The sequence below is a fragment of the Ptychodera flava genome, chromosome 22 (genome assembly GCF_041260155.1).
Source record: "Ptychodera flava strain L36383 chromosome 22, AS_Pfla_20210202, whole genome shotgun sequence".
Classification (NCBI taxonomy): Eukaryota; Metazoa; Hemichordata; class Enteropneusta; family Ptychoderidae; genus Ptychodera; species Ptychodera flava.
The window spans coordinates 5104257-5116662 of NC_091949.1; the positions used below are offsets into that span (position 1 = coordinate 5104257).

Here is a 12406-nt window from a genome sequence, read left to right on the forward strand (position 1 = left end):
TAATTTGTGAGTGTAATATATTGAAGACATCAACTGACCCTGTAGTGGGATAGTGGGAAATTCTTTCAACTGCATAGGCATGCCAGGAATGTTATGCCAAGTACTCAGCGCAAGAGGGCGCTATTTAAAGTCGCTGCTTGGCCATTGGTCAGACCCCAGGTCAAGGCTCAACACCGTTTTGCTGAGTAATGAGGCATGCATGTTACTGACTTTGTATAGGGTTGAAAATACAAGGGCAAGGTTTGATGTTTCTTCTATAAATGAATTGCCAAACAGATAACAATGTCAGGATTGACGGAGTCTTATCCTGATTTGACTCCAGTCACAGTCTGAAATCTGTCATAAATTCAGTTTTCTTTGCATCGATCTCAGCCATTCACATGCTTCGTAAGAAAAATATCACAACTTTGAACTTATATTGATATTTTACTTGTACTTGTGCAATTTAATGTATAGTTTCATCATCAACCTCTGCCAAGAAAACATTGTTTTTATGAATTCTACTTTGGTTTTTGCACACAGTGCTGAAAACGATTTATGGCTGTCACACGCTGTGCCCAGAATAGACTCATAAGTGTGGCGTGAAGTGTTGTAAACGGTACACTCCTTCAAGAGGTATCTTTTGGATACCGTTGTAGAAATGAACTCTAAAAATTTTGAATACGGTATGCTTCATACTTGTAGCATTCTAAAGCTGAAATATAATTTATCCGTCACCTGGTCACAAAAATGAGATTGTATATATGAGAGTTAGGTGGTGGTGTATGAAGGCCCAGCCATTTAAAGGAGGGAGAGCGTGATTTTATTCACTAAGGGACTGGTCAGTTTCTTCAGCCTGGGGGGGCGGTGGATTCATGGGGGGGGGGTCACCCTGTTTTTGACTTTGGTGATAGGGGGTCACCATGTTTTTGAAATGCCCAATGGGGGGGGGGGGGGCAGTGTGTTTTTGAATTTCGACACAGGCTCATCATTGCCTAAAATGCTAGTGTCAGCCACAAATTTCATCATTCAGTTGTATTTTTCGGCGCGCCCTTCGGGCGCGTAACTTTAATGATTAGTCATAATTTTCAGCACGCCCAATTTTAACATATCAAGCATACATACATTAGAGATATCTGTATGTTCAATATTTTTCAGCGTGCTCTTCAAGCTCATTACTTTAATATATCAGACATTTTTCAGCATGCCCTTCAGGTGCATGACTTTAATATACAAGGCATATATATATCAGAGATATCAGGATGTTTCATATTTTTCGGCGCGCCCTTCGGGCGCCATAGTTTAATAAATCAGAGATATCTTGATGTTTGCTAAGTGAAAGTGTACCATTATGAAATCTGCATTTCATATGAAAAGGATGACAAATTCCCGATACTTTTCTGTTCTCTCTACGAGAATTCAGTATGAGAAAGCAACATGCACAAATATTTCACAATATAGATTTGATACAGTGACTTATTTTAGAGATAGAAAAATGACAAGATATTTTTCCTTCTCATTGATGCAATTATTTTCCTTTGTTTCACAGGTTTTCTTTAGAAAGATGCTTTTTTATGAACAAAATAACAGTTAAAAAAGGCAGTTTTTGTCATTATTAGCTGTGCTTTTATGGTTTCAATGTTACAAGAAAAGGTCCTCTCAGACACTGTACACATCAGATTGGCTAAAAAGCTCTCTATGGCTCCTCAGTAGATTTAATTGGATGGTTGGCAAGTCTTAACACCCATCAAAGTTTTTGATTCACTGCTTTTTCCTCTTTGATATTAATGATTGACATCCATTTCTGTACAACAGTTCAGGACATCTGGTTAAGCATAGAAAGTGTGAAATACATTCACAGCTCATTCAAAATACAGCTAATTCAAAATGTACTGTATTCAAACTTTAAGATTGACACTTTGAAATTCCTATCTTACAACTGACATGTCAACAATTTCATTAAAACATAGAATGACTATTTAAAATATAAATATATGTAAAATGTAAAATATAATATATATATATATATATATATATATATATATATATATATATATATATATATAATATAGTAGATGAATAAAATTGCACACGTCTACTGATCTGCTTGTATATTTTCTGTTTATTCTGTTGGTAATTTTGATACAACGTTTCGTCCTAAAAGTAGGACTTCATCAGGTTGAAGATGTCTACAAGGGAGAATACAGACAAATACAGAACAGAGTAAGGATAGTGTTGATCCTATTTATATAATATAATAGGATCAACACTATCCTTACTCTGTTCTGTATTTGTCTGTATTCTCCCTTGTAGACATCTTCAACCTGATGAAGTCCTACTTTTAGACGAAACGTTGTATTAAAATTACCAACAGAATAAACAGAAAATATACAAGCAGATCAGTAGACGTGTGCAATTTTATTCATCTACTATTACCAAACACGCTACGAACAACACTGGGAGCTATCTGTACATCTCAAGTATACATATATATATATATATATATATATATATATATATATATATATATATATATATATATAAAATTTATGTCCATCTTTTGTTTTACCTATGTCGCGCCGGGGGGGGGGTCACCCTGTTTTAGAAATTTGGAATAGGGGGTCACCCTGTTTTCAAAATTTGAAATGGGGGGGGGGGGTCAGCCACTTTTTGACGTCGGCAAAAATAATCCACCGGCCCCCCAGGCCGAAGAAACTGACCAGTTCCTAATCCTGAATGGAAATAGCAGTAACTTTTGGTAAGTTTTGACAATATTTCCAATTTTTTTCCTATAAAATTCGCTTTTACCTATTTTCTTTGTACAGTATGTTGAAATATAAGCCTTACAATAATAGGGTATTTCTTTACAGTATGGGATGTTGTTAATTGTTAACAAATGATTTCAAGTCCGGACATATACCAAGTCGTCAATCATAATAAACATTATACATATACAGGCTGTTTTGACAAGTAGAATACTTTGTGTTCCAAAATGATTTTGGAATACAAAAAAAAAAACTCTTTAAAAACAGAACAGAAGTATTGGAAAGTACAAAAGTTACAGTTAATTGAGCCTGATTTAAATTTGGCAGGAATATGTATACTTGAATTTCGGGTTGTGGTGTTCTAGGATAGTGATCCTCGGGGCATACATGTATGATAAGTTTGACATTGAATTCATGATTTTGAAGATGGTGTCAGAAGCATGGCATATTTAATCGTTCGGTTGACGAACACATTGTTTGAAAATCATACAATCTTCTTCCATTCGAATGACATCGCGATACCGTTTATCCTACATGTCAGAGCTTTCTAGAGTATGAAACGATATTTATTATCATGCTAAATCATTTGAGATAATTTATGTTATTAAAGTAATATAAATGTAGATTTTTCTTATAGAACGTATAAGCCCGGCTAGCTCAGTCGGTAGAGCATGAGACTCTTAATCTCAGTTTAACAACAGTTTTTGATGGTATCTTGTGCATATCGTACGACAAATTTGTTCTACCTCATCACGTGGCATTTTAATTTGAACCATTTTACAATTTTACCCCGATTTATATCTTCAGTCGATTTTCTGGTGATCCAGATGATTTCAGTAATTGCTTAAAACACCACTCTCATTGGTATATTGTTATGTTTATTGTCTATTTCTGAAAAACACACTTCACGTGTGTCTTAATACATAACAGGCAAAGTTCAGGCAAAGACAAAAAGGTGAAAATCTATGTAAGCAGCGTTTAAACTTTCAAAACTTTTCAATGTATATCATCATGTAATCCTAACGCTATACAATACATCAGGGGAGATATTTGGCATTTTGAGTTAAAATGCGAGATGAGATGTAAATCTGCTTCCAGTCGTTGAGCTTCAGAATGCTTTATTAATTGCTCTGATCGATCTGGATATGAAATATTTTGTACAATTAACAGATGTTCAGTTAACCATGTCGTATCATGACTTTGAATTATACTGGTATAGCTCAGAGTTTTTCATTTTTTTGGTCCGCCTTTGTAGATTGAAGTTCGTTGTGAATCTAGACTATTCTACTGCACCCGCCAGCTTCCAGACAAATGGCATCTTGACTGAGGCTTTCAAGTGTGAATACTTTATGGTAAAAATAAGGCGTGGCAGCCTCGAGCTGTTTATTGAGTAAATTATATGATGCAAATTCGTCTCCGAACATGGCAATACATGAGCGGCCATTCTGTTTCATAACTTCCTATACATGTATTTCTATTGCATACCACAGCGGTCATCGCATCGCTGTCTATCAAACCACAAAACGACTGTGATTTGAATTCAGTAAATTTTGATTGGATTCGAACTCACAACGTACGGCATACAGTCACCTTAGTAGCGAAGAAATCACAGTCAAGGAAGGTCTGTCGACCAGACCACAGCCCCTCGACCAGTACTCCACCCTAGTTATAATGTAGTCTTGAATTGTGTGAACCCTACACACTTCCGTAATATTCAGGCAGAGGTGATAATCGGTAGTTCCTGGTGTAAAAGATAGTTTATGTTTCTCTGATAAGCCAACGACTAAGCAAGTGTTTAACCATCCCGCCCAGTGTTTGCAAACAACCGACGTCACTACGACGTTGCCTATTGTGCGCCCACGGCGCTGGACTTTCCTCTTTAAACACGAAAATCCGACGTTCGAGCAGCCTTGTACAAATATGCACTTTTTTATGTAAACTCAGTTACCATTCAGCAGATGACTGAACTAGTTGGTTGCACACGCCATCGCTTTTGAACTGACTTCAAATTAGGGACGGGGTGCTAGCTTTTAGACGCCACGTAAAAAAACACAACAAAACAAAACACAAAAGGGAACCCTAATTCAATTCTCGTATCTTTGAATTAATACTGGCCAACTTCTCTCGATTGTAGTGATTCAGAGATGGTCTCTGCACTCATTGTCTGATGTGGCACGTAAAATACTCGTGAATAAAACTCTGTTTTTTTGTGTCTTTCCCTACATCTCAGGGGTCTCACCTTAGGTCTTCAGAGATCTACCTAGTGTGTTTCATATTCTACCAGATACGAAGCTAAAAACGTATATTGACGTGGAACGTATTTAGTGAACAGTTCAAGTGGTGTATCTATGTAACCCATAGTCGGTGAAAAAATCTTTATTGTGTTAGAATAACATAACATGATATGTAATTCCTTTGTATTTTCTACTTTTCTGTAGCTAGAAGTTTAGAAATTATAACTGATTCAACAAAGTATGCTTCTTCAGTAATTAAGGATTGTGCATTTGCGAGGCTTCCCCGGGAGAATGAAAACAATTGATTGTTAGTGCAGTTATATTAATTTTGATAAACGGTTTGTAATGGAGATGTATTTTACAATTGATCGGTCAAATTTTGAAGTTCAGCGGTAAAGTTAGATAAGGTTGACATCTCAAATTGTTTAAGAGGACGTACAATGAAGCTGGGACTTTTCAGTATGAACTTGCTTACCTAATAGGATGCTTATCTTGAAAAATGCCATCCGGCTCGAGCCCCACGTTAAACAAGTTAGGGCATATTTTTAATGAAAAAAAGCAACAGACTTTACCATCAGTTCTCTCGGGGTTTCAAATTTCTAAAGAGCAGTGAAGAGATTGAATAAGAAATAGTAAAAAAATAAACATATATAATGCATAAGCCAGAAGCAAGACTTCATCTATGAAATATTTCGAGAGCAACGGTCACAAAACCCAAATGTTCATAGAAGAGACATTTTAAACAACTCAAGTTCTATCTGGCTTGTAGGTAACATGTTGTAATAAGAGGTACATGACACATCCCGATATCTTTAAGCTAAAATTTTAGACGCTGTTGCGGCATCCTTGTGCCCTGTTATCAATTAACTTTAGATCTTTAACTCGCTATACCTACTGTTTAACACAAGCGTCGTCATAGATACACGAAGACCCTAATCTGTTTGTAGGTTCTATGTTTACAGTTTGAAGTAGAAAATATCTGTGAACCATGTCGACACATACTGGGTGGGATGTATTTCAAAATTAGAGGCGCCTTACACTCCGCTCTCAATCTCATTGTACTTGAACTCTGAAAGCTGGATATGCATTTATCCAGGCTTCCTTATCCTTTGCGTCTGCCATCAGTGCGTAGAGGAAGACTTTGAATAGCAATGTGATAACACCTTGCAAAGTTTTCTGTCGTTTTGCATCATAGACAAAGAGAAGAAATGCTCTGACCAGTTTATGTCTGCGTTACCCCGTCATAGAAATATCGAAATTCGACTTTTTCCTCCATGGTGTGTGTTTGAAAAACACCCTGAAAAATGTAAACCTTTACAAGGGAGACTGAGACCAACCTTCACCAGGTGCGCTATCATCCGAAAGTAAAGTGCCCCCCTCCAAATGTCCAGTCAACAGAAAATGCCGAGCGTATTCTGTTGCATCACACAGAGAAAAACAAGTTTCCTTGTCTGTGGTTGCATCATCTTGTCTCTCTTCCTACGGAACTAATTCGCTCTCTTCGGCATTTCCAGCGTATCGCCATTCCAGAAATCTACTTTGAACACAAAAGTATTCGTCCCTCTGGCGACTACAATTGTCAACCATGAGAAACAAATTTGCAAGAACGATTTCTTGTGCCGTAGTACACCTGCACGTTTCAAGTTTCCCTCGGGCGGTCAGTTCTTTCCGCAATGATAAACGAATGGCTGTGTTTTCGCTTTGGAGTATTATTATATAAACGTGTTTCTGCTTCAGTTTCTGGGATTAAACACGTTCTCTGTTACACAGCACAATGAACGTATACACTTTGTTTTATTGAAATACGCATTTTAAAACCGTAATGTTGTACGTGTGTACTTATCTAATTCACGCACAATGTGTGCGTCTTTATTTTTCCTGAAGTTTTGTTGGTTGAAACAATGTCCTTTGTCTAGGATCTCATCAGGAATTTACAAGTGGGATCATTAGCTCGCTAGCTTGAGGCTGGCTAAGTTTGTAATTCGTTAATACATAACAAAGGAGAATTAAGTGCATACGATTACTCAATCGCTTTGATTTGTAGTAAAAGCTAGACTGCAGTTTCCTTGGTGAACGCCGCCAACAGACCATGAGTACTGTGCTTTCGTTTTTTGCCCAAAATGCACTTGTCCTGCTGGTACTTTTTTGCTCGTTTGGACACAGCCAGTCAAAATTTGTAGAGATCTCTCCAAGTTGTCGTTTACTGTGTCAGCTTCGAAGTAAGGTTATAATGTCTCGGAAGGAACGGAGTTTAAGACAGTAGTAACCTTAATTTATATTTAGAAGTCAGCAGCGAGGTCTTTAAAAACGGTTTCTTGGCCCCATGGCGTGTGGCTGTTTTTTTCTCTCGTATCAGCGGGCGACAAAATGACCTTTGGGCAATTGTTGTCACCATTATTCTTTTTCTCAGCAAGGAATTACAAACAAAACACGAGCAGAGAGGGAATATGATCCTGTCCTTTTACAGAGAGTTAATCGGGAATACAAATTAAAATCGTGTGTTAGGGGGACTGTAGCGGCAATGAGCCAGTGTAGAGTTTTGCTGTTGAAGAGAGGGGTCACAAATAATCTCCAGAGGGCGGAATTAAGTTGCAGCGCAAGGGTAATAGCTATGAACAGCTTTCACTTCCCCGCCAAATTTAGCTTTGTTCAAAATACTTGTAACACATGTAAAACCACCCTTTGTGCCGTTTCCTCCACACTGCCTCTTGGTAAAGCCCACAGACTAGTAGCAAACCACAACTGATTTTTGAACCATTGTTTATTCATAATTGCTATGTAGTACAATGAAAATATGTATCAGAAAAAGGAAACTGAAGTCGAAATGGGAGAAAAATGAAATGGAAAAAATGTGAAATACATAGAGAAGTGAATACACAAATATTTAGAATACTGAAAGTTCAAAAACATCATAAGAACAAAGCGACAGAATCCCGACGACGTGAGATATTTGACGTGCAGCTTCATTGACCGGTATCGCTGATATAATTCAAATGAAATGTTAGAACTGGGAAATGTTAGCTATACTTTGTAAAGTGTACACCAGAAATGAGCAAACTTGGTCTGTTAAAAGTACTCCGTTGGGATTAAATTATATTTCCCATTTTAATGTTTCATACATCCTCTGACGCAGTACTCCACCATACTTTTGCAGACTTTGTCACTCATGTGAATTTTTTCAAAACATCTTGAACTTTGGATATAAAAACGCAAAATTTCCGTCTACAAGAGGTAAATAACACACTTAATTGTCTCATTATACATTCGGAGCTTAGTATTTCTGCTTTACTGTACACGGGAACGGTAAATATTGCACCTTTTTGCGTAGATGTATGTTCTCTGGCCTGTAAAGTCTCGCCACGTCTATATCCTATCTTTAGGAAAAAATACCCAAAGCTTTTCTACTTTTCCGTATCTAGCTTTTCGCAAAAATTGTCAAGTTTTAATGAAGCAATATAAGTTCAGTTACAATCACTTTTTGAACTATATTTGTTAAATGACATTTATTTTTTTGAACAAAATTGATATGACATGTGGAAATATAATAAGTAATAATAATAAGTATAATAAATAATAAGTGTACATCTTCTCATGATCAATATATTATCGAATGTATTTGATATGTTTACGATATCGAGTTATGATCGGTGGGTCTAGGCTAAAATGTCCACTCACACACTTCCTAGAATTATAATGGAGGTTTTTATGCGGTATCTGTACTAAACGAGTTATTGAAGTGACAGTAATATTAAATCGTCATTTACATAATGTGACGTAAAACGTACAGCCTCTTCGACAGTCATCACTAGGCGACCTGGGCACACTACTTCACAACATTGATGTCATTTCCGCCACACAACATCAACCACCGCAGACATAGAAAAATTTATGTTTGGTTGTGTCGATGCTCTATATTTTGATGAATTAAAACATGAAATTCAAATCCGTATTGTTCAGTGTTGTGCTATTGTAATGATTGTAACAAATGCCACCAGCCCAATATCTTGCGTGCTGGCTTCCCAAGTTGAATGCGACAAAGATACTGAAAACACAGCCACAAATGGTTACATTGATGTTATCCCTTGCCTTGACCAAATGTCTGACCATTTTGACACAGGGCCAGCACGGTCCATCCTGTTCGTATTCAACGAGAGCGTAGAACTTTTCCCACAGGTAGTGGACGTTCATCGCGCCGGCTGAAACCAGCGGGAAGAAAAGAAGAATGACGATTTCAATCCACATGACGACGTCGATAATCCTTGCTTCTGTACTCTCGTAGCGGTCGAGGAACTTAATGGCGCGGCTGTACAGAAAATAATCCCAGTACACCAAGCTGAAAATTTTGAACGCCACGATAGAAATTTGGAAGGCCATCCACATGAAGAAGAAGCAGTCAAGGCGATAGAACTCTAGGTAACTTTCCATGACTCTCCGCCGGTTTACGGAATCGTCGTGGTGGTGTTGTTTCAGAAAGATCGACGTGTGCTTGAGATCGTTTTGCAGGGCCATGCGGAGCACGTACGCGATGTGCCAAAACGCCATGAAAAGAAACACTCCAACCAATTCACAGAAGTAAGCGAAGATTCCCAATGGCATAACTTCCTTGCAATTCTGCAGGTGGTAGAGGTGAAACGATGAGATGGAGATTACGTACAGCAGGACAATGGCGAGATTAATGTAGCCCGGGATGACATACCTGCTGACGTCGACACGGTTCAGAAGTCCAAGGACGTTGGTGTCGGTCATGGTGTGTATGCCACGGGAGCTGGTTGGAGGACATGGTATGAGCGTAGCCACCAGACGGTACACAGCGACAGCAACGAACGGCCCGAAGAAAGTTGTGTACGATACGGTATAGAGAAGTAGATTCTCGCTACCCCAGCGAGTTGTAACGTGCTGTAACAAGTTCACACTTAACATCGTGGTGACAATCGTCAGCATAGCCACGTGACAGAAACGTCTTCGACGTGAAGGTATATTTTCATCTACAACAGTGAAAGACAGTGTTTTTTATTAAAATATGTTACAACATTATAGCAGATTAACCCCTTGATATATGAAAAATGTACAGTGAAAATTTAAGGCTAGGGCATCTACTGCTAGCTAGTCTGTTTAATTTGATCCATATAAACTAATGAAATGTGAACTATTAATGAATTATATTACCATGCCCTGTCCATTGCGTTTTTAATTGGTCGAGCTGCACCACGTGACTGCCCACAAATGCACAGTAATGGTTTGTTTTCATGCCCGTGAATATGAATAATATCGTAAACATAGTAACTTTACGGCTAAAACGAAAATTGTGATTTGTACAAAGATCATAATCAACCACAAAATAAAATGGAGCATATGTGGGCCAAGTTTAGACGCTTTTTTCAAACAAATTTCAGGAGTTGCAAAATTTTTGCAGCGCACGCACTGCTCACTGACAGGTTCTGGGCCCTATTGTCGTTCGCAAGGGAAATTTTCGTAAAATCGACGTTTTTTCGGGGTTCGACAATTCGTTGACCATTAGACCAAAATAATTAAATTCTTTGTTTTGCGTCCCCACCCGCCTAGGTTTTTAAGGTTTTCGTGAAAAACACACACAGTGTATTTGAATAGGAAATTTTAGGACATTACCGCTTAGCTTTTCCGAACTAAAAATTTTGTTACAATTTTTTATTTGTTGCAATCAAATTACATCGTGTCAATTTTCTTATGTGTGTTTTTCAGCCGCTTAGACGCGTACCTTTTCCCATTTAGAGTAGACGCAAAAAAAGAATTTAATTACTTTGGCCTTAACGTTTATTTATGGGCGCGGGCGAGAGGCAAGCCAAATTAACGGGCGAGGCTAATTTTGGCTTTCCTCTCGCCCTTGCCCATAAATAAACATTAATGGTCAGCGCGTCGCCCGCTATTTCTATAGTAACTTATTCTGCTTAAAAATGTTGTCTCATAACAAATTACAGCCTATGTAAATTTGCCCAGTCACATCTCGTTCACCGGTAAAATATCAGTGGCCAATGACTCGGAATGAACCAGAATCAGACAATGCCCTTTCTGTGCGCTCATTTGCAGAGGCGCAATAACCTTGAATCTACTGAGTCTGGGGTTACACAAAATTCATATTCGGTCAATTCACCAGTTGGCTGATTGACAAACTTTTGCGAGGGATTAACATAGGAAACAGAAAAAGATGCGAGGTATTTGTTAAATAACACAATATATTTATGACAAGGAATAGAAGGTTGATATTTACGAGTTGAATATTTTAATCAGTAATCTAAGTAATGAAACAGATACATCCGCCATGTATTTTGTAATGTTTTTTAGTAAGACATAATAATAAGCTGATGTCTTGAAAATTGTCCGTTATTGAAGATTGAACTCCTTGATATGAACTCACGCTGCAGTAAATCGTCAAGTGACATAAATGCTGCATGAAAGAAGCTTCGTAGTCTTTGAATCAATATGATTTTTCTTCGTATGGTATGGAAATTGTTCTGTTTAAATATCACTTGCCTTAATCGCCTTAGTCCCGTTTGACTACGACTATTATGATATTTAACAAACCAAAGCTTGTGGGGCAAGTTATCTTGCATAAATAGAAAGAAATTTCTTGAACACTTACTAAGTCGTGTCGGATGTGGATTCAGACTTTCGCAAACGACACACACAGATGAGCTGCTGTTTATCGAACCATAGCTGCTTCTCCTACTGCTCAATTTAATTCCCTCGTTTTGGCTGGACGTTGCGTCATTTCGGCTGCTGTTGTTTTCCCGCTCTCCTAGACCGTCGCCATCTTCATCAATCGCGTCCGAGGCTGTCGTTCGCTTTGCACAGCGGATGCACTTTCGGTTTGCATTGTGTGGAATAAAACCGAGCAATATGAGACTAGCCTTTGTGATGATCGGCCATGACCTGTGACCTCTAACAGATCTGCCACGACTTTCAACATCAGGAATTAAGAAATCTGTGGGGTCGTCAGACATTGTGTTGCTCTGGAAGAGAAACAAGTTTAAATTTCAATGAAATAAAACGAAAATCATTTTGGATCGAGAGTTGCTGATGTGAAGGTCCGAAAACAAAATCCAGAAAGCAGAGAAAGTGAAAGTGAAAGTAAAGGTGAGGGCAGCTTATCCCGAAAGTGAAAATATTGACAGTGGAAATGAATTTTTGTTGAACGCGAAAGATCGGGGCGGTTTTTGGAAAGACTGTTTAATAGCGCTTTTTTTGCTAATAAAATATTTGAAGAAATTTTCGTGCATTTAGAGCTCTCTCCCGTGTTCTGTTTAAGTTACTGTTAATGCTTAGAATTCGAAATACCAAGTGTGCCTTTTATGTCATTCGGGGTTTGCTCATTGACATCTTACTGGGTCATACAAAGTTAAAAGTTCTATTGAAAAGAAAAACGACCTCTAAGATGTTACAGGTATGTACACG

At 38.0% G+C, this 12406-nt stretch overlaps 1 protein-coding gene across 1 annotated transcript; it reads right to left on the reverse strand.

Annotated features, from left to right (window-relative positions):
- Positions 1–7768: 7768 nt before the first annotated feature.
- Positions 7769–11959, reverse strand: LOC139123401 (uncharacterized). The gene is made up of 2 exons (XM_070689546.1): positions 11595–11959; positions 7769–9963 (listed from the first exon to the last, which is right to left on the reverse strand). Exons 1-2 carry the CDS (start codon positions 11953–11955, stop codon positions 8903–8905), a joined length of 1422 nt encoding a protein of 473 aa, XP_070545647.1. The 5' UTR covers positions 11956–11959; the 3' UTR covers positions 7769–8902.
- Positions 11960–12406: the final 447 nt, after the last annotated feature.

What these genes read in the sequence shown, in the direction of transcription:
- LOC139123401 (XM_070689546.1), bottom strand. Translation starts at nt 11,955, where the DNA reads ATGTCTGACGACCCCACAGATTTCTTAATTCCTGATGTTGAAAGTCGT. An exon ending in TCCACATCCGACACGACTTA is followed by an intron (nt 9,964 to 11,594) that starts GTAAGTGTTCAA and finishes TCACTGTTGTAG; the next exon opens with ATGAAAATATACCTTCACGT.